General features: G+C 40.0%; 3 protein-coding genes across 4 annotated transcripts; 1 reads left to right on the top strand and 2 right to left on the bottom strand.

Annotated features, from left to right (window-relative positions):
* Window positions 1–7,351: 7,351 nt before the first annotated feature.
* On the bottom strand, window positions 7,352–7,999 carry LOC139195102 (uncharacterized). The gene has a single exon (XM_070820295.1). The coding sequence runs from the start codon at window positions 7,997–7,999 to the stop codon at window positions 7,352–7,354; it is 648 nt and encodes a 215-aa protein (XP_070676396.1).
* A 245-nt stretch (window positions 8,000–8,244) lies between these two features.
* On the bottom strand, window positions 8,245–10,780 carry LOC103427739 (calmodulin-like). Of its 2 annotated transcripts, XM_008365810.4 has the most exons (4): window positions 10,560–10,776; window positions 9,632–9,789; window positions 9,430–9,510; window positions 8,245–8,956 (listed from the first exon to the last, which is right to left on the bottom strand). In XM_008365810.4, exons 1-4 carry the CDS (start codon window positions 10,648–10,650, stop codon window positions 8,822–8,824), a joined length of 465 nt encoding a protein of 154 aa, XP_008364032.1. In that variant the 5' UTR covers window positions 10,651–10,776; the 3' UTR covers window positions 8,245–8,821. The 2 variants fall into 2 exon arrangements, with proteins under 2 accessions (XP_008364032.1, XP_070676158.1); XM_070820057.1 differs by lacking the exon at window positions 9,430–9,510 and having other exon boundaries at window positions 10,560–10,780.
* A 2,566-nt stretch (window positions 10,781–13,346) lies between these two features.
* Window positions 13,347–21,310, top strand: LOC103434161 (uncharacterized). Its single transcript, XM_008372472.4, has 4 exons — window positions 13,347–13,722; window positions 19,574–19,768; window positions 20,291–20,472; window positions 20,770–21,310. Exons 1-4 carry the CDS (start codon window positions 13,434–13,436, stop codon window positions 21,076–21,078), a joined length of 975 nt encoding a protein of 324 aa, XP_008370694.3. The 5' UTR covers window positions 13,347–13,433; the 3' UTR covers window positions 21,079–21,310.
* The last annotated feature ends 4,833 nt before the right edge of the window (window positions 21,311–26,143 follow it).

The following is a 26,143-nucleotide window of genomic DNA, read 5'->3' on the forward strand; positions in this document are numbered from 1 at the left end:
GGTCTCTAAGCAGCCCAGCTTTTGAGAAAGCAAGCGCCTCTTCGATTTCTACGATCGACCTTCGTGGTCTTTGAGCAACCCAGCTTTTGAGAAAGCAAACGCCTCTTCGATTCCTGAGATCGGCCCTCGTGGTCTCTGAGCAGCCCAACTTTTGAGAAAGCAAACGCCTTTTCGATTTCTGAGCAGGCACATCTTCGATTTCTGAAGCTCCATCGAGTGCAGATTTTTATAGAGGCTGGTATTAAGTTCCAAAGCACACTTGAATCTCCACCAGTAGAAGCTCCCTTCTTGCATTTCTAAGATCTTGATTTGTCCGACCTCTTTTCTCTTCAACACCTTTGAAAATGTCTGGCCCCTCTGACCGTCGTTTTGACTTGAACCTTGTTGAAGAGGCAGCCATGCCTTCTCCAGACAACATATGGCGCCCATCCTTCATATCCCCTACTGATCCTCTTACCGTTGGGGATTCCGTGATGAAGAATGATATGACCGCTGCGGTGGTGGCCATGAACCTTCTCACTCCCAAAGATAACAGACTACTTTCCAAACGGTCTGATGAGTTGGCTGTTAAGGATTCTCTGGCTCTCAGTGTTTAGTGTGCAGGTTCTGTGTCTAATATGGCCCAACGCCTATTTGCTCGAACCCGCCAAGTTGAATCATTGGCGGCTGAAGTGATGAGTCTCAAACAGGAGATTAGAGGGCTTAAGCATGAGAATAAACAGTTGCACCGGCTTGCACATGACTATGCTACAAACATGAAGAGGAAGCTTGACCAGATGAAGGAATCTGATGGTCAGATTTTACATGATTATCAGAGGTTTGTGGGTTTGTTCCAAAGGCATTTATTGCCTTCGTCTTCTGGGGCTGTACCGCGTAATGAAGCTCCAAATGATCAACCTCTGATGCCTCCTCCTTCTAGGGTGCTGTCCAGTACTGAGGCTCCGAATGATCCCCCTCCGGTGCCTTCTCTTTCTGAGGCTCTGCCGACTGCTGAGACTTCTCCTAAGCAACCTTTGTGAAGGCTCCCTCTTGTTTGTTTATTTTGACTCGTGTATATGTACATATTTGTAACTTCTTAGAGATATCAATAAATAAGCTTTGTTTCATTTCAACGTATTGTGTTAAATACACCAAAGCCTTCTTCACTAAGTTCTTTGAATTTTTCTTTTGTTGAAGCTTGTATGTTGAAGCTTTGTGAGTGGAGCATGTAGGTTGAGGTAGTGTTCCCTTAATTTCCCGAGTGGGGAAAACTTCTCGATTGGAGACTTGAAAAATCCAAGTCACTGAGTCGGGTCGGCTATATGAATCTTAGAACGCCATTGTGCTCGATCCTGTGTCATGTCCTCCGTTAGATCCAAGTACTCTAAGTCTTTTCTTAGAGTCTCTTCTAAAGTTTTCCTAGGTCTTCCTCTACCCCTTCGGCCCTGAACCTCTGTCCCATAGTCGCATCTTCTAACCAGAGCGTCAGTAGGCCTTCTTTGCACATGTCCAAACCACCGTAACCGATTTTCTTTCAGTTTTCCTTCAATTTCGGCTACTCCTACTTTACCTCGGATATCCTCATTCCTAATCTTATCATTTCTCATGTGCCCACACATCCAACGAAGCATCCTCATCTCAGCTACACCCATTTTGTGTACGTGTTGATGCTTCACCGCCCAACATTCTGTGCCATACAGCATCGCCGGCCTTATTGTCGTCCTATAAAATTTTCCCTTAAGCTTCAGTGGCATACGACGATCACACAACACGCCAGATGCACTCTTCCACTTCATCCATCCAGCTTGTATTCTATGGTTGAGATCTCCATCTAATTCTCCGTTCTTTTGCAAGATAGATCCTAGGTAGCGAAAACGGTCGCTCTTTGGTATTTCCTGATCTCTGATCCTCACCCCTAACTCATTTTGGTCTCCATTTGCACTGAACTTGCACTCCATATATTCTGTCTTTGATCGGCTTAGGCGAAGACCTTTAGATTCCAACACTTCTCTCCAAAGGTTAAGCTTTGCATTTACCCCTTCCTGAGTTTCATCTATCAACACTATATCGTCTGCGAAAAGCATACACCAAGGAATATCATCTTGAATATGTCCTGTTAACTCATCCATTACCAACGCAAAAAGGTAAGGACTTAAGGATGAGCCTTAATGTAATCCTACAGTTATGGGGAAGCTTTCGGTTTGTCCTTCATGAGTTCTTACGGCAGTCTTTGCTCCTTCATACATATCCTTTATAGCTTGGATATATGCTACTCGTACTCCTTTCTTCCCTAAAATCCTCCAAAGAATGTCTCTTGGGACCCTATCATACGCTTTTTCCAAATCTATAAAGACCATGTGTAAATCCTTTTTCCTATCTCTATATCTTTCCATCAATCTTCGTAAGAGATAGATTGCCTCCATGGTTGAGCGCCCTGGCATGAACACGAATTGGTTGTCCGAAACCCGTGTCTCTTGCCTCAATCTATGCTCAATGACTCTCTCCCAGAGCTTCATTAGCTTAATACCCCTATAGTTCATGCAATTTTGTACGTCGCCCTTATTCTTGTAAATAGGCACCAAGGTGCTCTTTCGCCACTCGTTTGGCATCTTCTTCGTTTTCAAAATCCTATTGAAAAGGTCAGTGAGCCATGCTATACCTGTCTCTCCCAAGGCTTTCCACACTTTAATCGGTATATCGTCTGGGCCCACTGCTTTTCTATGCTTCATCTTCTTCAAAGCTACAACCACTTCTTCCTTCCTGATTCGACGATAAAATGAGTAGTTTCTACACTCTTCTAAGTTACTCAACTCCCCTAAAAGAGTACTCCTTTCATGTCCTTCATTGAAAAAATTATGAAAATAACCTCTCCATCTGTCTTTGACCGCGTTCTCTGTAGCAAGAACCTTTCCATCCTCATCCTTGATGCACCTCACTTGGTTTAGGTCTCTTGTCTTCTTTTCCCTTGCTCTAGCTAGTTTATAGATATCCAACTCTCATTCTTTGGTATCTAGTCGCTTATACATATCGTCATAAGCCGCTAACTTAGTTTCTCTCACAGCTTTCTTCGCCTCTTGCTTCGCTCTTCTATACATTTCACCATTTTCATCGGTCCTATCCTTGTATAAGGCTTTACAACATTCCTTCTTAGCCTTCACCTTTGTTTGTACCTCCTCATTCCACCACCAAGATTCCTTTTGGTATAGAGCAAAGTCCTTGAACTCTCCTAATACCTCTTTTGCTACTTTTCGGATACAGCTAGCCATGGAATCCCACCTTTGGCTAGCTTCCCCCTCTCTATCCCACACACACTGGGTGATTACTTGCTCTTTGAAAATGACTTGTTTTTCTCCTTTTAGATTCCACCATCTAGTCCTTGGGCACTTCCAAGTCTTGTTTTTTTTTCTCACTCTTTTAATATGTACATCCATCACCAACAAGCGATGTTGATTAGCCAAGCTCTCCCCCGGTATAACTTTGCAATCCTTACAAGTTATACGATCCCTTTTCCTCATTAGAAGAAAATCTATTTGTGTTTTTGACGACCCACTCTTGTAGGTGATCACATGCTCTTCTCTCTTCTTAAAGAAGGTGTTGGCTAAGAAGAGATCATATGCCATTGCAAAATCCAAGATAGCTTCCCCATCCTCATTTCTCTCCCCAAAACCATGGCCACCATGAAAACCTCCATAATTGCCTGTCTCCCTGCCCACGTGTCCATTTAAATCTCCTCCTATAAATAACTTCTCCGTCTGAGCAATTCCTTGCACCAAGTCTCCAAGATCTTCCCAAAATTTCTCCTTCAAACTCGTATCCAACCCTACTTGAGGTGCGTACGCACTAATCACATTGATGAGTTCTTGTCCTATTACAATCTTAATTGCCATGATTCTATCTCCTACCCTTTTAACATCTACAACATCTTGTGTCAAGGTCTTGTCCACAATGATGCCAACACCGTTTCTCGTTCTATTTGTGCCCAAATACCAAAGCTTAAACCCTGAGTTTTCTAGATCTTTTGCCTTAAGACCAACCCACTTAGTTTCTTGTAGGCACATAATATTTATCCTTCTCCTCACCATAACTTCCACTACTTCCATAGATTTTCCCGTTAAGGTTCCTATATTCCACGTTCCTAAACGCATTCTACTCTCTTGAACCCTACCCTTCTGTCCTAGCTTCTTCACCATCCCCCGTCTAATAGGATCAAAGTACTTCTTTTGTGTGTCCTGTGTAAAGTTGATAGGAGCATATGCTCCCAAACAACTTTCAGTGGAGTCGTTCGAAAAGAAGTTTCTATGGCCCCCTTGCTCATTTAACACTGCATCCGGGTGCCGATGGAGATACAGCGACCCTTGCTCACTTATCACTGTGCTTGGGCCACACAGCGCGCCACTTACGGGTGACGTCCTAGCTTTAGCGCGATTTCGTTCTGAATTCATTGTCATAAGGATTCGACGTAACTGTGGAGTACCGGCTGTCGACTACCTGACGCCCTCCCCCTCCTCCTTTATCCGGGCTTGGGACCGGCAGTGTAAGATAAACTTACACAGACGGAGTTGATTAAAAAAAAAAAAGAACAAATAAATAAATAAAAATAATTGGGTTGGGCTTGGATAATCCGGCCTAAAGCCTAAACTTAAAATGATTTGGGTTTGGGGTAATTGGGTTGGGTCTCAGCCCAAATGGGTTTGGGTTTCAAGGCAAACGAGTTGGGTTGACCCGTTTTCAGGCCAAGTTTTTGGCCCGTTTCTGGGTTGATTTTCCAAGGCTCATAACTTTTTTGTTTCTCAACCAAATCAAGTGATTCAAAAATGAAAGTTGTATTACTCGATGAGAGGAAGAGAATGGTACCTTGCACAATGGCTAACTTATTGTGGTTCGGCCAAAAAATGCCTGGAAAGGGACGGTGCTTGGGTGAAAATTTTGGAAAAGCTACACCGAGCTATTTTCTGTGATTCACGCACATACACAACTTAAAACAAGCTTTGATCTACTCCTAAAACACAACCAAAGAGTTTCTAGAAGCTTACCAACGTCAAAAAATTACAAAAACGTCAGGAAAGACGATGAATAATGAAAATGTTGCTAAAGAGTTTCTCGGCTTGTCACGGGATTTCCAAAGGTCCTTTGTCCACCTAGTGATGGTTTGTGGCTGCTGTGTGTATGTGTGTTTCAGAGACGAGGGTTGTAGAGAGAGAGAGAGGGCACAACATGAAGGGGAGAGGTAAAGAAAATGAGAGAAAGTGAGGGGGAGAGAGAGAGTTTGATAATTTTAGAAGAAGAAAAAGGGATAACTCGCGGGTCCAACAAGGGAAAAGGGAAAAGGAGGCCTCTAATAGGGGAGACCAAAAAGGAATGAAGGCCCCACAGGCACACACATTAAGACCCAAAAACAATTTTAAAAGAAAAATATCCCAAACTTAGTGAAATTACAAATTAATTTGGGGGTGGGGTTTCACACATGGAGACATGATATTTAACAGATAAGGTGGGATATGGAAATTCAGACTCGTCAAACACTACATGTCTGGAAATGTAGAACTTTGTATGAATTATGTCGTAACAAATGAAACCCTTGTATTTGGAAGCATACCCTAGGAAAATACAGTTGGTTGTCTTGGGTTGTAATTTGGTACTAATATAGGGTTTTAATAGTGGAAATAATGAGCAACCAAAGATTATGAGATGTTGGATATCTGGAACAACATCAAATAGTAGTTTAAAATGAGATTTGTTATGAAGTGTAGATGAAAACATTCTATTTATAAGGTACACAACAGTTTGGCATTCAAAAGACCAGAAAGTTTGTGGCAAACAAGCTGTTTGCAATAGGGTTATAGTTGTTTCAATGATATGACCATGCTTTCTTTCGGCTAAACCATTTTGCTCAGGTGTGTAAAGGTAGGGCAATTGATGTTTAATCCATTTTTCCAAAATAAACTTTTGAAATAGTTTACTAAGGAATTTACCTCCACCATCACTTTGTAATGTTTTGATGGAAGTAGCAAAATGATTGGAAGCATAATTATAGAAGCCAACAAAAGTAGAGAAAACATCACTTTTATTGATAATGAGAAACAACCAACAATGTCTTGTGCATTCATCAATGAATGTCACATAGTACCTAAAACCATCTACGGAAATACAAGGAGATGGACCCCATACATCACTGTGAATGACCTGAAAGGGATGTATTGACTTAGACACAGAATTGACAAATGGTAATTTACAAAATTTACCTTCAAGACATGTATGACACATCATAGACAATGAATCAGGTAACACAGACACATTACATTTCTTTAACATGATAGACACCACAAAATTGGAGGGGTGACCTAACCTATTATGCCAGAGACTAGAAGAACTTGATGTCCAAGATATGCAGTTTGAGCCTTGGAAGTGACAACATTACTTCTAGCTGCAAATGGTATTGGGTATAATCCATTACTGCATTGGCCTTGAAAAAGAATCCTCCATGTGGCTTTGTCCTGGATCCAAAAACAGAAAGCATCATATATTAGCCAACAATTATTGTCCAAACATAGTCTATGCACAGACAAAAGATTATGAGATAATTGAGGAACATAAAGGACTGAATTAAGTTGCATGAGATAATTGAGGAACATAAAAGACTGAATTAAGTTGCAAAGGTTTGAATGGAGTATGAAGAGTGGAGGAACTAATATGGAATATTGATAAACCTGCACCACTCGTAGTCTGAATTGTTTCATTAGTAGGATATGGGGAAGCCAATGTAAAATTAGTCAGATCAACAATCATATGTGAAGGTGCTCTGGAATTAGTAAGCCACAGTTGTTGAGGATGAGCACTTGGTTTATGAGGTTATGATGTTAAAACATGCATGGTTGTCAGAGCTTGAGGTGAAATGTTTGAGTTCCTGAAATTATTGTATTTGGCACTATGATTCTTCCTCCCACAAATTTGACAACCCTCATAAACTGCACTATCAGAATTCCTGAATCTGCAGGTAGAAGCCAAGTGTCCAAAATTTCCACAAATCTGACATGATGTACTAGAAAATCCATGTTGCCTTGGTGGAGAAGTACCAAGAATACCAGGAGCTTGATTCACAATATAATTTCCATAGTTGGACTTGGAACTCCTAAAACGAGAGTGAGAATCATATTGAAATTTGCCCTTGTTTTTGTTCTTACTGTAGTTTGGCTTGAACCCAGAAGAGTAGAAATGGGACTGAGAAGAACCCCCATAGGAATACCAAATGAAGAATCCTCAGCTTTGGGAGAATCACCATAAGATTTTGAGCGACTGCCATTATTTCGAGCAACCATTGCAGATAAGAAGGGGTAATGGGAACATTTTCATTCATTGCTTCCTCAGCAAGTAACTAAGATTTGAGATCTTTCATGGAGATAACATTCTCACGGCCTCGAATAATGGATCGCAGAGTATTGTACTCAGATGGGAAACCATTCAAGGTTAATATGACAATATCATCATCATCGAATTGAACTCCAGCAGCAAACACATAATCACGAGCTTCTTTAATTCGTTTTAAATACAGTGAAATCAAATCAATACCTTTCTTGATATTTTGTAACTCAGATTTCATCTGAAAGATCGTAGCTCGAGTAACAATAAAAAATTGTTCTTTGAGACGCACCCGCAGATCATAAGAACTAGTACTACCAATTACACAAGAAACACCAGAAAGGGATAATGTGGCTGTGATCAATTGCATCAATGCCCGATAGTGCATTTTCCAGATCTTGAACTCATCACTTTCAAATGTAGATAGTCCATCACTTGAAGAAACAGCGGAATCCCCAAAAGTAGGCATAATAAATCGAGGAGGACAGAGATGAGACCTATCCACAAAACCCATAAGACCATGACCTTTAATAAGCAATTCGATCTGAAAATTCCAAGTCAAATAGTTGGAATCATCAAGTTTGACAGTCACAGAAGATGAGACTGTTGATATGAGAGACATTATAGAAGAGTGAAGAATCTGCAATTGAGCAGAAGTCACCATTGTAGAAGATCAAGAGAAGAAACCCAGATGACAATTTTCTCTGAGAAATTAGAACAAACACTTGGTGTCCAAAGAAGAAGATGCACCTAGTTTAGAGAAGCAGAGAGCAATCATGATCCCAAGAAAAGAAGATCGATTGTGAAGCGTAGTAGGAAGCGGAAGCAGAAGAACCAAGATCAAGAAACCTTCAAGCCGAAACTTTTCAGGTGAAAGATACCATGTAAACAGAAGGAGAAATAACTATCTTGCAGAGGAAGAAAGTATGTTTGTATATTGTATTGAGAATAATACCAGATTACACTTATACAATGTGTATATATCTCGTTACATTGCTTAACTACTAAGCTAATACAAAACTCACAAGATGCTGACACTTGTCACAATCTCAGCTCATAGAATCCTAACCAACTTAACTATTTTACACATTATATTTAACAAACAAGAGGGGGGACCAAATGTAAATTTACATCTCTAGTTAGAGCAAAGATATGTTTAAATGACATGTAAATATGATTTTTATATCTCTCTTTTGATGATGCTCCAAGAGAAAGTTAGAAGTGAAATTTCATTATTTTTTGCTTTGAAAAAGTCAATGGGAGGAGAGACTTCCCCATTGCAGGCCAAGGCATACCGTAAGCTGCTTTAAGGATTTAAAGAGGGAGTCTTAGTCCATTTTTTGGTTTTTCAGTACACACGAAATGATTGTTCATGTATTATATGTCTGGTCTAGTTACAATATTGTTCCATTGATTGAACAAGGTGAATAGCTGAAGGCTAAATAACTGGATGATGGATGGATGGATGGATGGATGGGTGGATGGATCAAAAAGCTAACATCATTCTCACAAATTCTTCGTAATTCACTAAGCCATCACCATCCAAATCTGCTTCTCTGATCATCTGCTCTACCTCTTCATCTGTCAGTCTTTCTCCCAGATTTACCATCACATGCCTCAACTGCAGGAAAGATATTATGTTAACAATCATCACAGTAAACTAAAACAAAAATATATATAAGTTGCTACAGGAGAGGGATCTCCATTTTTCTTGCAAGACATGGCAACCTTTTGCGGGTATAGTTCAAAGATTCGAACCGTCTGTTTAAAACTTTGCTCAAATATCCTTCAAATTGAAAATGTGTGATATTCTGCTCGTTGAGCTCATGCAATAAGTCCAAGTTGGTGAGCTGGGGTATCGATTTTCTGCTCTTAATTCACATTTTGTTGGATGCTTTGCTTGATTAAGATATCTTTGGATTCACACGGGAATAAGAATCAAAGTCAAGATTAAATTTAGGATATCTTATATTGCTAGAACTTTGATCTTCATTTATATAATCGCAAAGCCTCTCATTAGCAACGTGCCTTCAAATAAATTCTTATTTTCTCAATAATAATATGTCAATGGGATAGAGAATATAGTTATTCAACCTCATTAGGTGAAATGTAGCCATCCTGATCCTTGTCAAAAACTTTGAAAGCTTCTTTCAATTCTTCATCCGCGTCGTTTTCCTATATATAAACAAATTATTTAACATGCTAACTAGTTAAACTTGTCTATGTCAGAAGATTAGTTATTGGTTGGGAAAACAATCAAGTACGTTCACTAAAATATGCAAACTAATTAATTTACCTTCATTTTTCTTGCCATGAGATTCAAGAACTCCCCGAACTCTATGGTTCCGTTTCCATCAACGTCAACTTCACTTATCATGTTCTGCAATTCTTCTTCCGTAGGGTTTGGATCCAACAATTTGACCGCAGTGGCAAGTTCTTCAATAGTAATGCAGCCTAACAAATTTTAAATAAACACATATATACATATGAACATGAATAATTTAAAGCAATTACTTATTATGTTTGTCTGAAAATTAATAAATCTACGTGAATGTGTGATACTATTGAATTACTATTAATCAAGCTTAACTGCAGTAGCTGCCATAACATCAAAGCATTCAAGCATATCGAAGATCGCGCATGGTGGAGCTGCAGGGGGTCCAGAAACTGACAGAAATAATTTGTAATCAAGGGCTGCTAAACGTACAGCCTGCCTTAATTTTGTTTCAATTGCAAAAACTGAGTCTAAGAGCTAGCTTAGGGGCATAACTAATATGTGTATAAGTAGATTTTCTGGTTTAAAGTTTCAATGTATATTTCATATATTTGTACAAGAGTGAGTCCAGGTATATATGAGAAGAGAGAGGGAAAAGAAAAGAGATGGGAAGGATGGCTGCAGCAAGCAACCGACAAGAAAGAAGAAATCTAAACCTTACACAAAGACATTACCCCAATCAGTCTCCTCCCTTAAATCAAGGGAAATGTGATTTACATACCCTTACCGTAAAGATTACAATGAGCATTGCCCTAGAGATTTACCCTAGGGGTCACCTTGGTAGTAGATTCCATATGCAACATCAGTCATATGCAGCATCAGACATATGCAACATCAGTAGATGCAGCATCACAACAGTATATCACGTATTAAAACTTAATAACCTCTCTGAGTTTCTTTAATCATTTGCTACGTGTAAACATAGAATAATTAGGAAGATCAAACTTACCATCTCCATCCTTGTCAAAAAGACAGAAAGCTTCCTGAAACTCAACAATCTGTTCTTCAGTTAGGACCTCTCCCATTCTGTGCTTGACCATAATCTTCAAATTTTGGGATTAACCACTGTTTATGTACCTGGGAAACAATGAGATGGAGCTGGTGTAAATGGACTATATTTATATATGTTTTTGCGTGTGTTCATTTGATATGCATCTACTTATTAAGGGGGAAAGCAGGAATTCTTAATAAGATGGTAAGCGTTGTCCGTTCTTCAAGTTAGAAAACATAACGTTGGAAAGTGACTTACAGTCAACCATGTTATAATAGAAAGTTACACTATCAAAGACTTTATAGACATTTATATTTGTTGTTTGATATATATTTCGTAATTAGTCAGACATTATTGATTAAGATGTCTCTGGATTTTTGTTTCAAAGTCTTACGCTTACTAGGAAAATTTGAAAATGTACTGCAGAGTTGCCATGCAGTTCCACTTTGGCGACCACGACTCTTGAAACCTCATTTTCAGTGCTATTGTTTTCTTTAAAATCGGTGTTTTTTGTCCTACAGTGTATATAAAACTGTTTTTCGAGTAAAGGGTTTGTAACTTAAGTGGTTAAGATAGTTTACATTGCACCATAAGTACTTGTATTCGACATGATAAAAGAAAACTATGTTCTCCGAAAAGAGTCTGGCTAATTCATTCATATAAATTAGAAAATGTCGCCTTGAAAACTTTTGTCTGGTTTTCGTTACCAAACTTTGTTACATGTTAATGTTGCAGCAGAGGTGCTACTAGACTTTCCGTACATACATATTTGATCAAAATTTGACTAAATTAATCTAAAGCCCGCTACAAGTAAATAAACATCAAGAACTTGTTTCCTAAGCACCAGAGCTCCATGAAAAGGGAGAGGAGTCAGAGAACAAGGGATGTGATTGAAACCCCTGGACTAGAGAATAGCAATTCAATTGACTGACTTGAGCGTCAGAATATCTTTTGCAGGTACCCCAACTCCAAACGAAGCTTTGGAGAGAGGACGTTCGAGGACACTTCTAACAAGGAATTCGACTTACATGCAGGTTACAGTCAACGAATCTGTGGAGGAATTTCTTCATGTAAGAAGTCTCGCTCCAACAGTTCAGCAAATACAGCAGTTGGCCATAGTCATTTTAGAGAACCTCATGGGCGTCGAGGCGGTAGAAGCTGATGTAGGGATACCTTTGGACAGTGAGAGGAGGAAAATGCGGTGTTTGTAGGGTGTATAAATTGTAAATCTTTTTGTCCCTAGCAATTCTCTGTCGATTCTTCGCCTCCCTCGCTTCCAATAACTGCTCCCTCACATAACTTATCAAGTATTCTTTTTTCTCCGGAGCTAAAAATTCATCCTCTTGTATCAACTATTCAAGTGAGAACTCCTTAAACCAATTCAACTTCGTTTTGTCACCACGACAATTTTAGTTAGATGTCTCATTGAGTCCATATGAGAGAATATTGAACAAAATCATGATTCATTAGAGCCTTGTGATTTGAAGTGCTATTATTACAAGGGCTCGGTCGTTATGTCCTAGAAAGACAAGCGCCGATCAACCATGAGTCAAGATTCTAAAAGTCGTTAGGCACTAGTCGGGCATAAACTTGTTTTGAGAAAAAAAAAAGCTGACATTTGCCTTGACCTATTTTCATGATTTTCTAATCCATTTTCATGTGCATCAGCATGTCTGTTAACGTTTTTTTATTTTTTATATTATGAGTTCGAATTAAATTTGGTATTTAGTTGCATGCCTATTTCTTGTTTTCTATGTAAGTAATATAGCAATTACACCCTAATTTTTCTAACATATTCGTGGTTATAAACCGACTCCAATTGATCATACCATGCTGTGCCAACAGGAAAGGCAGCCTTCTACCGATCCTCCATGTTTCGGGATCGTTAGATCCTCCTGCTTCTGTCCTCATTGTGTATGTTACTTCTTTTTCCTTCACTCTCTTCTATTTCACTCCACGAATCGCTTGAAATTCAAGGATAAAATTGTTATTCACATACTAAACAAGTCATAATGGTTAGATATTGCACTTGTCGTTTAGGTGAGTCAAATCTGAAATCTCTCCCGCGGGTAAAGATATATAGTACTCGCCTAAAGAAAAGAAGTATAGTACTAATTTGTACGACAAATAATAAACTCTTCACCAAAAGAGCTAAATTTGATCTACTATGATATAATGAGAGAGGTATAGAAAATGTGTGACTAACAGATAATACGTACACATTACCAACCTATAAAATCTAATTAACCATCAGGGGTAACTTAATAGTTGGGGACGAATTTCAAACCTGTATTATACATGGTAGGTCCTGTGTTCGATTGCTGGCGCTAGTGCACCACACAATGGTGGTGGGGAAGGTAAAATACTTCTATAAATCTTCTTGGCCCCGCAAAGGACGTGGACTGTCGTGACAATGCCATCAACTAAAGAATGTTTTTGAATTTTGCTGCAAGATCACATGATTATACTGTCATTCTAACTCATTCTTTCTCGATTAATTTGGCGACACTCCTTCCTATCCTACAATACTTCGCAATTATTAGAATCGTCTACTTTTTAGTTCACCTTTTAAAGATCAAATTTGAAAGAGAGAAAAACAATAAAATCAAAAATAATTTTACGTTTAATTAACGTTGTCAAAATTTTAATGAGACATTTCTCGTTGTAATTACTTGGAAATTGAGGTGCCATCTAAAAGTTTGAATCTTCGGACAAAAACGGACACAAAACCAATAAGCTTCTTGTCCTCTAGACCAGTTCAATTCCTAGTCCAAATACACAAAGTCAGCTCTTCTCTCTCTCCCTCTCTCTCTCTCTCTCTCTCTCTCTAAAATGTCGGACGGAGCCTTAACGGTCCTCGACGGCAGCCACCTGAGAGGCGTCGACCTCATCCTGCCGGATGCTGACGCCAGCCTAACGGGAGCTCAGGTCCTCGACCTTGCCGTCTCCAAAGTCTCTTCCTCCCTCTTCGGCCTCTCGCTGCCTCAGAGCCTCAAGTCCTCTGCTTTGAGACGCAACAGCCTCCAAGACGACGACGCTTTCCGAAGCGCGGAGCTCGATCGCGCGCAGGCTCTGAAGGTGATCGGCGAGTACATCACGGCGATCGCCGATGAATTGAAAGGTGCTAAATTTAACTTCCATAAGTACAATTGTTAATGTCAATTATATATACATTGTGTGATGAATTGTGGTATAATCCGAAAACGAGGTTCCGATGAAGTTTAAAGGATGTCTTGTGTGATTCAGGATCTAAGAAAGTGAGGATCGGTAATTGATGTAGTACTTAAACGAGTTTGAATAAATTAAGGTGTAATTTTAGTATGAATAATTGTTGTTTGACTTTGAAACTGTTTGGTGGCTAGAAATGTCGGAAATGTCGACATGAAAAACACACAAAAATACTTTTTTCTGTTGTAAAATTGACGATGTGTGCAGTGTAATAAATGAAACAAGACACAAAATTTATGAGGTTCATCTACAGTCAGTGTGACTGGACGTCCTCTGGACAGCAGTAGTGCTTTCATTATAATGTGAAATAATAGGAGTACAAAGTTAACTCTTTCTATTCTCTATCTCTCATCTCTCCTCTCTGTTCTTCCTTCCTCTTCCGACCTCTCTCTCTCCCGTGAGCCTTGTGGCTGCTATATATTTGCTCTCATCCTCAACATTCCTTTTTATAGGCACAGATGATAGTGCTTGCTGCCTTACTGCCAGCTAAGCTACAATGCTCTAAAGTGGTTGATATAGTCATCCATTACATCATTTAGTGGTCAGCCACCAATGTTTACAACATTTTCTTGTTTGTTTTGTCCATTATTCTAAAAATCTTCGTCTAGCGCCGTCTAGGCCCCATTTAGGCGCTAAGCGGCTGGTCATCGTCCCGATTAATGCCTACAACAACAACAAATCCTTTTCCCACTAAGTGGGGTCGGCTATATGAATCCTAGAACGTCATTGCGCTCATTTGTGTCATGTCCTCCGTTAGATCCAAGTACTCAAGTCTTTTCTTAGGGTCTCTTCCAAAGTTTTCCTAGGTCTTCCTCTACTCCTTCGGCCCCGAACCTCTGTCCCGTAGTCACATTTTCGAACCGGAGCGTCAGTAGGCCTTCTTTGCACATGTCCAAACCACCGGAACCGATTTTCTCTCATATTTCCTTCAATTTTGGCTACTCCTACTTTACCTCGGATATCCTAATTCCCAATCTTATCCTTTCTCGTGTGCCCATACATCCCACGAAGCATCCTCATCTCCGCTACACCCATTTTGTGTACGTTGATGCTTCACCGCCCAACATTCTGTGCCATACAACATCGCTGGCCTTATTGCCGTCCTATAAAATTTTCCCTTGAGCTTTAGTGGCCTACGACGGTCACACAACACGCCGGATGCACTCTTACACTTCATCCATCCAGCTTGTATTCTATGGTTGAGATCTCCAACTAATTCTCCGTTCTCTTGCAAGATAGATCCTAGGTAGCGAAAACGGTCACTTTTTGTGATCTTCGCTAGATTGCTCCGGTCATTAGTGTGGATAAGTATATAAATGGATAGAGATAGGAAAGCAAACACAAGATGTACGTGGTTCACCCAGATTGGCTACGTCCACGGAATAGAGGAGTTCTCATTAATTGTGAAGGGTTTACACAAGTACATAGGTTCAAGCTCTCCTTTAGTGAGTACAAGTGAATGATTTAGTACAAATGACATTAGGAAATATTGTGGGAGAATGATCTCGTAGCCACGAAACTTCTAAGTACCGGAGTGTGGTATCGTCTTGACTTGCCTTTATCTGTCTCATAGGTAGATGTGGCATCTTCTCTGGAAGTACTCTTCCTCCATCCAGGGGTGGTATCTGTAACTGGTGGAGATGCACAAGGTAATGTATCAATTTCACTTGAAACTTACTTGTAGTTTCATGCTTGGTCAAGCGAGATACAAACCATGTAGTAGGAGTCCCCCAAGTCGCCGAGCTGGGGGATCTGCTGAAAGAGGTGACAGACAAGGTAAGCAATCAGAGCTCCGGCTGATTGTTCACATTCTCCCTATCTTGCAGGCAGCATGAAGGATAAAGAGAAGAAAAATGAGGAGAGATGATATGGGATACTTTTGCTTTTGAAGAAGTAACTTTCCACAGGCTTATTCTTGAACTGGGCTGGAGGGTTTTTTGGTTTCCTCCAGAGTATAAGGCCGACTGAAGAATTTGAGGGTCAAAACAAGTCCATCAAATCTAGAGTACGTTCGACCCTACTGATATGGGATACTTTTGCTTTTGATAGAGTAGTGGATGTATCGGCACGTGTGCTGTTACGCTTGTCTCCACATGCTTCCTTGTATCCTTCTCATTTGCCCTATCTGTTCCTCAGGCAGATGCGGTATCTTCCCTGGAAGCATAAGATGTTGAAGATGAGTACTCGAGAGCAATGCCAGGTAAGTAATCAGGTAAGGGGTTCCAGGCAGTCAGTTCCTGGCTGGAAGCTTGATTCCAAGTGCTGACTGATTGCTCTCTTTCTCCTTGTCTTGCAGGTAAGAACAAGGCCAAAGGAAAAGACAGGGAAAAAGCATGATATGGGATACTCTTGCTTTTAACCCTGATGATATGAGATATTCTTGCTCTAGTATAGCTTGTTTACAGAGGTATTATCGGGGGGAAAGAAAGCTGAATATTTCGAAAGGCTTTGTTGGGAGTGCCTTCTCAGATAAGAGAAAGGGTTGAGCATTTTTGCAGGTCTGCCTGTCCGTTAGGGATGGAAGTCGACATATATAGGAGTCTCCCTAACATCAAGTAATAATGCTATTCCTTTACCCTGCTTGGTTATAGCACGGTAGTGGGAGCTGCCAGCTTCACATGTTTTAACTCTGTCAGAGCACTTTGAAAAAGTGGTTTGTGGTATCTGGAAAGCTGATGTTGCGTGTGAAGATTACAGACCTGTCGGGGGTCTGGCTCTCGAGATTCGGAGAACGATGCCTCTTCGATTTTTGAGAAAGCAATCCTGCTGGGGGTCTGGCTCTCGAGATTCGGAGAGCGGTGTCTCTTCGATTTTTGAGAAAGTAATCATGTTGGGAGTCTGGCTCTCGAGATTCGAAGGGCCGTGCCTCTTCGATTTTGGAGCAAGCAATCTTGTTGGGAGTGTTTTCTCGAATGTGAGTAAAGGTTGGGCATGTTTGCTAGTCTACCTTGCCACGAAGCACAGAGGTTGACACACAGGGACTTTCCAATTATCCAACAGTGGTACTGTTCCTTTACCCTCTCTTCGATTTTGAGAAAGTAATCATGTTGGGAGTCTGGCTCTCGAGATTCGGAGGGTCGTGCCTCTTCGATTTTGGAGCAAGCAATCTTGTTGGGAGTGTTTTCTCGAATGTGAGTAAAGGTTGGGCATGTTTGCTAGTCTACCTTGCCACGAAGCACAAAGGTTGACACACCGGGACTTTCCAATTATCCAGCAGTGGTACTGTTCCTTTACCCTCTCTTCGATTTTTGAGAAAGTAATCATGTTGGGAGTCTGGCTCTCGAGATTCGGAGGGCGGTGCCTTTTCGATTTTGGAGCAAGCAATCTTGTTAGGAGTGTTTTCTCGAATGTGAGTAAAGGTTGGGCATGTTTGCTAGTCTACCTTGCCACGAAGCACAGAGGTTGACACACCGGGACTTTCCAATTATCCAGCAGTGGTACTGTTCCTTTACCCTTGTGGGTAATAATATGGTAGCTAGACCTTCAAAATTTATGTGTCTAAACTTTGTTAGTGTTGTTTCTTTGCAATTCTTTTACCCTTCTTGGTCAGAGCGATGTAGTGGGAGCTGCAAGCTTCACGTGTCTCAACTTTGTCAGAGAACTTTGGCAAAGTTATCTGTGGTACCCATGAGCTACTGTTGCATGTGGGAAGTGGGTGATTGAACAGTACGATTCATGTGCTTTCTACTTCGCCAGAAATCTTCGACAGAATGCCCATAATTTCCGCAAAGCTGAGTGTGCGTGTGACAGGTGCTGACAAGGCTGGAAAAGTAGGTGCCTCTTCGATTTCTGAAATCGGCCCTCGTGGTCTCTGATCAGCCCAGATTTTGAGAAAGCAAGCCTCTTCAATTTCTGAGATCGGCCTTTGTGGTCTTTGAGCAGCCCAGCTTTTGAGAAAGCAAACGCCTCTTCGATTTCTGAGCAGGCGCCTCTTCGATTTCTGAAGCTTTGTCGAGTGCAGATTTTTATAGGGGCTGACATTAAGTTCCAAAGCACACTTGAATATCCACCAGTAGAAGCTTCATTCTTGCACTTCTAAGATCTTGATTTGTCCGACCTCTTCTCTCTTCAACACCTTTGAAAATGTCTGGCCCCTCCGACCGTCGTTTTGACTTGAACCTTGTTGAAGAGGCAGCCCCGCCTTCTCCAGACAACATATGGCGCCCATCATTCGTCTCCCCTACTGGTCCTCTTACCGTTGGGGATTCCGTGATGAAGAATGATATGACTGCTGCGGTAGTGGCCAGGAACCTTCTCACTCCCAAAGATAACAGACTACTTTCCAAACGGTCTGATGAGTTGTCTGTTAAGGATTCTCTGGCTCTCAGTGTTCAGTGTGCAGGTTCTGTGTCTAATATGGCCCAACGCCTATTTGCTCGAACCCGCCAAGTTGAATCATTGGCGGCTGAAGTGATGAGTCTCAAACATGAGATTAGAGGGCTCAAGCATGAGAATAAACAGTTGCACCGGCTCGCACATGACTATGCTACAAACATGAAGAGGAAGCTTGACCAGATGAAGGAATCTGATGGTCAGGTTTTACTTGATCATCAGAGATTTGTGGGTTTGTTCCAAAGGCATTTATTGCCTTCGTCTTCTGGGGCTGTACCGCGTAATGAAGCTCCAAATGATCAATCTCTGATGCCTCCTCCTTCTAGGGTTTTGTCCAGTACTGAGGCTCCGAATGATCCCACTCCGGTGCCTTCTCTTTCTGGGGCTCTACCGACTGCTGAGACTTCTCCTAAGCAACCTTTGTGAAGGCTCCCTCTTGTTTGTTTATTTTGACTCAAGTATATGTACATATTTGTAACTTATCGAGGATATCAATAAATAAGCTTTCCTTCATTTCAACGTATTGTGTTAAATACACCAAAGCCTTCTTCGCTAAGTTCTTTGAATTTTCTTTTGTTGAAGCTTGTATGTTGAAGCTTTGTGAGTGGAGCATATAGGTTGAGGTAGTGTTCCCTTAATTTCCCGAGTGAGGAAAACTTCTCGGTTGGAGACTTGGAAAATCCAAGTCACTGAGTGGGATCGGCTATATGAATCTTAGAACGCCATTATGTTCTGTCCTGTGTCATGTCCTCCGTTAGATCCAAGTACTCTAAGTCTTTTCTTAGGGTCTCTTCCAAAGTTTTCCTAGGTCTTCCTCTGCCCCTTCGGCCCTGAACCTCTGTCCCATAGCGCATCTTCTAATCGGAGCGTCAGTAGGCCTTCTTTGCACATGTCCAAACCACCGTAACCGATTTTCTCTCATCTTTCCTTCAATTTCGGCTACTCCTACTTTACCCCGGATATCCTCATTCCTAATCTTATCCTTTCTCGTGTGCCCACACATCCAACGAAGCATCCTCATCTCCGCTACACCCATTTTGTGTACGTGTTGATGCTTCACCGCCCAACATTCTGTGCCATACAGCATCGCCGGCCTTATTGCCGTCCTATAAAATTTTCCCTTGAGCTTCAGTTGTTTTGAATCTTTGATATGTGGAACTTTTTTGGGCCCGAAATGGAATAAGGGGTTTGAACTTTCAAGTACTTAAATGACGGATTGAAAGGTCGAACTTGGTTGTTTAATTTAACGTATTGTTTAATCGCGTCATTTGGCGGGTGCGAAAATGCTTGGCAAGAACAGAAGTTGGTTTCGGAGAATTTTGATTGTATGATGTAGGACGTCGGAGAGCTTTATGATTTAATGATTAGTTGATGCTTATTGCGTATGCTGAAATTTTGTCTTCGCTCTTCAGATGATCCGCTTGTCATATCTGTCTTGGACGGATGCAATCTTCGACTGTTTTTAGAGGACGAGGATGATTTTGCAATGTTAGCGGAGAATCTGTTCACTGATCTGGATGTAGAAGATAAAGGAAAGATCAACAAGAAGGAGATCCGGAATGCGCTTGCTCACATGGGAGTTGAGATGGGCGTTCCTCCCGTTTCAGGTTTATCTTGAATTCATTGCTTTGGTTGTTGATTCTATGATATACATATCGCTGATTTTTCTGCAACTGAATTATAAATTCTGCACAGAAATTAAATTAGAGTTGTCTTGAATGGTTCTCTAAAATGTTCTCGTATGATTCAAGCACTTCTTTTGCTAAAAAGAAGAATAAGACTGCACTACGTTCGGTCCATGAGTAGCTTGTTTGTTGGGAGATATTACCGGGACTGCATTCGTAATTTCCGTTTGCAAATCAAGAATTACTACAAGTTGTTGTCACATTTATTCGTTAGTGTAAATTTTGAGCGATTCTAACAACTAACGTCCATTCGTGTGAACTTAGGTTTGTGGCATATTATATCTACATGCATATGCATGATCTTTTGCTCACATGCTTTGTTCTATGCATATGGGACAAATCACATGGATTCTCATCACCCGTTCCTTCCTAAATTGCATCGCTTATCCAATCGAGTGTCTTAGTTTTTATAGAGTTGATAATTCACAAGGTGCAATTCAACAGAATTTCCTCCTCTAAGTGATATCTTGACAAAACACAAAGCTGATGGGGATGAAGAATTGGGCCAAGCACAATTTGCTCAGCTACTCCAGCCTGTCCTGCAGGAACTAGCCGAGGCCCTGGCCAAAAAGCATGTTGTTATCATCCAGAGTGTCAAGATTGTAAATGGTTCCAAGCTAAGAAAGGTAGTTCTTTTTCCCCGTTGTTTTATACGGTACCCCCTTGTTATCTAGCGAACTAAAAGAAATTTGCTTAACATTGGTAACCAGGTTGACCTAAAATTTCAAACAGTTCGGATAACTCTGATCCACCTCGAGTCAATGGGGTTCTATAATTTTCCTTGATGGAAACAATTAAGTCTTGTCTCGGGTCTTTTTTGGATTCGAAAGCTCTAAGGACTTTAGTCTTTGTTGGCACTAGCCTAAATATATGTTTGTCAATTATTTCAATGAGCCTCTAATAGACTGACGAAAACTATGCAGTTTTTGGCTGATGAGAAGCAATTGAAAAATGTGGTTGAGAAGATATTGCAAGAAGAGCACCATGGAAAGGACGGATTGGGGAATGCAGATAAAATTAGGAGTTTTCTTGAGAAAAATGGGCAAGAGTTGGGTCTGCCACCATACGAACCCGAGGCAGTTACTCTTTTGTATGATGCAGTGTTTGCTGATCTAAGCGCAGATAAGAGTGCTCCGGAAGTAGGTCAAGATGAATGTGGAAATCTTGTGAAGGAGATACTCGAGGAATTCGCAGATCAGCTAGAAGCGAGTCCTGTTTTTTGTGATGCTTGATCATCCAGTCTCAACCGGCAGAGCTTCTTGTTTGTGCAGATAACTCGTTTATTCACGTGTTTTTGAATCCATACAGCCAAAATACGAACGATATTACGGATTGTGAATCATAGCATGGTTGGTTTAAGGTGAATTTCACTACTTTAAGCCTTTTTTGAGTGACTGAATAACTACATTACAGAGTTTACTAAACATAAAACAAGGATCTGATGCAGATTGCTTTCGAGTTTCACCGCATTGTGTTCTTATTGTTTGGCATCGGATTATCGACATGGAAACGATTCTCGTGCTAGCAATTCACGGACGTTGTTCGGTTCGATTTGGTTTAAGGTTCAAACTATCTTACCAAATGGATTCATTTGGTGACTGGTTTGGTTCAGTAAAATAATGTCAAGTGTAAATAGTAGAATGAATATGGTCGTTTTCTTGTACACCAAACTAAATCGAATCAATCTAATTACGGTTCTGTTCGGTTCGATTCAAGACTACACCTCTCACGTAAAAAAACCAAACAAAATTGTTCGAATTGATCAAGTGCAAATATTGAACCAAATTATTCGAATCAGTTTTTATTTCTTTATTTTTATCTCTTATTGTTGAGCAAAAAATTATACACAATATGTAAACAAATAATTTACTCGACATAATTTCACCCTCGTTTATTTTTTAAAGAGAATTTTATTAATTTGAGTTCAACCCTCGAATCAGTTTTTCCTTTTCTCTTCCTTTGCACCTTCCCTCTCCAATAGGTTTCGTAGGAATTCAATCCTATTTGACATAGGACTTTGAAAACATTAAAGCTGGACCTTTTTTCATTGTGAAAAACACTTGTTTGACTTGTATTTCCTTTGAGTTTTTAGACAACCCAGTGGAGGTAATGGAGTCATCCATTTTTCCTCTTTCCTTTTCTTGGTTTTGGAACCTCTGTCACTTTGTATCCATGCCTGCTTTCTTTCTCTTTTTGTTGTTTACTTATATCTTTTGCTCAACAGATTACAGAACAGCGAGTACTTGCTTTCATATTTATGAAAATATAAAAGCAAGTGGCAGAGCACCATTTTTTTTTATAAACGCCTTTTCAGGCTTTTATAGTCAGACTTTCTTTCAAAAGAAACCACATGATTTTATGTTGCAGAGCTGTGGCATTTTAAAGTTGCCACGTGAGTGTCTTTCCCATTTGATTTGGGGAGCCCTTATTGCTTCTATGTGAATTTGAATTCTTCTAAGTCCAGTAGATAAAAATAAAAAACATACTCCTGCAATAATTTATCTTTTCGTGGGATTCAAGCCACATAGGCTCTGTTCAGAGCGGCCCTTTTTTTTATAATCTTTTGGATTTTCAATCCCATTTAACATGGGACTTTAGGTCCCGAGCCTATGTCCAATTTGTCAGCAAGCTTTTTTTTTTCTTCCCCTCTTTGAAGACTTGAATTTTCCAAGTCTTGAATAGTACTGCACGGCCGTCGGGTATGGCTGCAGGAACTTCACAGAGAGCTTTCGAGCTTCTGCAATCTGTTTTAAAGTGCAACTTTAGAGCCACTTCCGCTGCATCCTTGGACCTGGGGACTTTTTCTTTCCTCAAATTCTTGGCTTTCTTGCCTTCGAATGTCTTCTTCCGGAGGACTGCCAAAGACAACGGTTGAAGAGCGGTGGTGTTGCGATTTGGTTGCTGCAATGCAGTGATCACTTAGACTTGGTTGAAAGTTCACGGGGTGGTTTAGACCATCCTGAAGAAATTCATGGGATTGACAGTAGCGGCATGGAGCACTTGGATTTGATTGGAACTTCACGAGATGCTTTAGACCATCCCGAAGAAATTCATGGAATTGACAGCAACGACAAAGAGCTAGGTTGTGGTGGAGATGGAGGACCGTAGGAGTTGGGGGATTCCCTGACCGTTGGTGGTTGCTTTTGAAATTTCCAGAGCTCCATTTTTTTTCCTTGCATCGGGGAATGGAAGAGGTTGAAGAAGCAAAGTGCTTCTTTTCTTCCTTCCTACAAAGCAGAGAGAGAACCAACCCAAAACAGAGATTAAAAAGAATGAAATGGTTTATACCTTCAAATGCTTTGTAGCTTTTCCTGCTCTTTATTCTTGCGTGTAGCACTTGATCTTTTCTTCTTCTTTTTTCTTTGTTTCTCTTTTGCCTTTGCTCTCTTGCTTTGCCTCTCCTCCTCTGTCGTCTTCACTGTGCTTTTCAATTTCTACAGCGTTTTATTGTCATTATCCTCCCCTTTGCTTTGGCTTGGTGCCTTTTATAGGCGAACAATGGAAGCGGAAGTTATGGTTAATGGGTGAGTGCTACCACGTACGCTACACATTGGGATACCTGTAGAAAACCACCCACGTCTCTAGTTGTGAAGCGATTTTATTATCCCATATATATATATATATATATATATATATATATTTAAGGATAAAAATCAACAATCTCCATATTGTTTTCACTCCTTAGAAGTAGGCACTTGCAATCCTCACACATCCCCACACGTCTACTCCACTTATTTTATATTTTTATTTATTTATTTTTACTTTGTGAAAATATATGGTTCAACACTCATATTTCATAATATTTCTGTCTTTTCCGTCACGTGACTTGCGAGTGAGAGACAAAAATCTTCTTTAATATCAAAATACTTTTGGCACTAAGTAGATTACTTGTGAAACACCACATACGATGCACAATTTTACACGTGAACGACCGATACCGCTGCAGATGGCAAAGGCAGAGCCACATGTGAAGAAGGGACAAGGATTGTCTGCCCTCCTTGTTTTCGTGCCCTTCTATGCTTTTTCGTTTGTATGGTCATGGTTAAACTACATCAACATTTTATATTATTATTCATTTTTATCTTATTATCTCTATAAAAAATAATATAAAATGTTGACGTAGCTTAACCGTGACCACACAAAACAGAAGAGCACGGCAGAGCACGAGAATAAGGAGGGCAGACAATCTTTGTCCGTAAAGAAGGGCCAAGATGTGATTGATGTGTGTCCCAAAATCCTCGGTGGATTTGGTCGAGCCAATTGGTAGCTACAAGCCTACAAAGTCATATAGACATTACATTCAGGAAAATATCTTCCATAGACGTTACATTCAAGAAAATATCTTCACCGACGTTTTAATTCAATAATATATTTTTACGTGTAAATATTTTTTGACATATTCTATGATGGAATTAGAATCTGAACCTTGAGCGGTTCAGTATTAAAGATTTAAGTTTTTTAAATAGAAACATAACATAAAAAGTACAAACAAAAAATCAATTTATTCACTAAGACATTTATGGATTTATTATTGTCAATCAAATCACGTACGCCCATGCCAACATATGCGAAGCAAAAATATCCATGTATTAGACATGGGATCCCCTTGTGTTGCTGGTGAGTCTTTAACGGTAACAAATCTGCCACGTTAGTGTCCAAAGTTTCTAGCCACGGACTCCTCCCGTCCGTCAACACTAACATCATCCTTCACCATCTACAAGTTGCCAAATTTGAAATGATTGAATTGCATTGATATAATTTCTTATGCTTCAAAGAATTTAATCAGTACATATCTTGTAAACTTGATCTGGAACACGATTGCGACACTCATATTTTATATTCTTAAACTTTTCTTCTCGATTCTAGCCACGAAATTGAATAAATTAACGACGGATCGATGAAACAGAATCATGCGCAAAAAGACAAAAGGAGAGTGTAAAAATCACTTCCCTATAATATGTATTCAAGTTTTGAGCTTGATTGAGATGCACAACGTTTTTACAACGAACGATAAATACTTGGCTATCTGTGGTGATATATCCTTCTTTTTCTATATTTCTCATTATGTGAGAGGAATATATCTTTGATTGTATGCAAAAAGTAGAGGGATATGTTCTAATAATATAATGGTTGGAGCCACCAAAAAGATGGAGCTCCAAATCTTGAGAGATTTATCAGTATGCAATGAACATAGCATGATTCATCAAGTTTTATAATACAAGTAGTTTGATACTTGGAAAAAAAAACACCCTCTAATCACTCGTATCGTGATACTCAGTGTACCTAGTCATGTTTTCGGCTTCCAGCAACTTTGTTAGTTGTAAATAACAAGAAGACAGCAACAAGAAGCATAAACCCTACCAAATCTTGAAAAGCAATATCCTTTGAATACTCTTGGAAAGGAAGGGGGTTACGAATTACAGGCAGAAACAAGCAGAAGTAAAGCTACCAAAGATCAATTTTTGCAAGCATAGAACAGCATAATTCAGACAAGAATATTGCAGATGGCACGCTGGTTGAAAGCGGCCGGTCTCAACATTCGGGCAAGATCGCGGTATTGAACCCGAAACAAAATCTTATTCGGGAAATAGAGTACAACACATAAACCGAAATATGATTCAAAAAGGGAAACAAAATACAAGGGCACTCCTAAGATAGAAGATTTAGGGCAAGTTTGGTATTACTGTGCTTTGAAAAAAAACTGCTGTGAGAATAAGCGGTTGTGAAATAAATCAGCAGAGTGTTTGGTAAACTTTTTTGTAAAAGTGCTTTTGGAAAAGAAAAAAAGCAGTCTGATAGTGGGTCTTTTCATTAAAGGAGCATTGTAGCTCCGTGTGCTTTGAAAAAAAACCAGTTTTCCAAAGCTGCAAATAGCAGCTTCAGCTTTTTCCTTTGATTTCAGCTTATTCTCACAGCAGCTTCCAAAATAAGCTATTTTTTTTTCAGTTTACCAAACACCTAAAACCCTCACAGCTTTTTTTCATGGGTGCTTTTTTTTAAGCACCTCACTCCCAAACCACCCCTTAGTACTGATTTAATACTGATGTGCTTTTTAAAAAAATGGATATAAATTCAACTTCAGTTTTGTTTTCCACAGTTTTGGATGAAAAAAAGCTGAAAGTTCAAAGCAACAAAAGCTAGCTTTGAAAAATCGGCTTTTTTTGCTTCCATAGCTTCTGCGCAAACCTAATTTGCAAGAGGCATTGAGCCCTTTAATGAAACTTTCAAACATCCAAAATGACATTAAACAATTAAATAATTACACATAATACCAACTGGAAAACGTCGCCGACTCTT

The sequence above is a fragment of the Malus domestica genome, chromosome 04, assembly GCF_042453785.1.
Source record: "Malus domestica chromosome 04, GDT2T_hap1".
In the NCBI taxonomy this organism is placed as follows: Eukaryota; Viridiplantae; Streptophyta; class Magnoliopsida; order Rosales; family Rosaceae; genus Malus; species Malus domestica.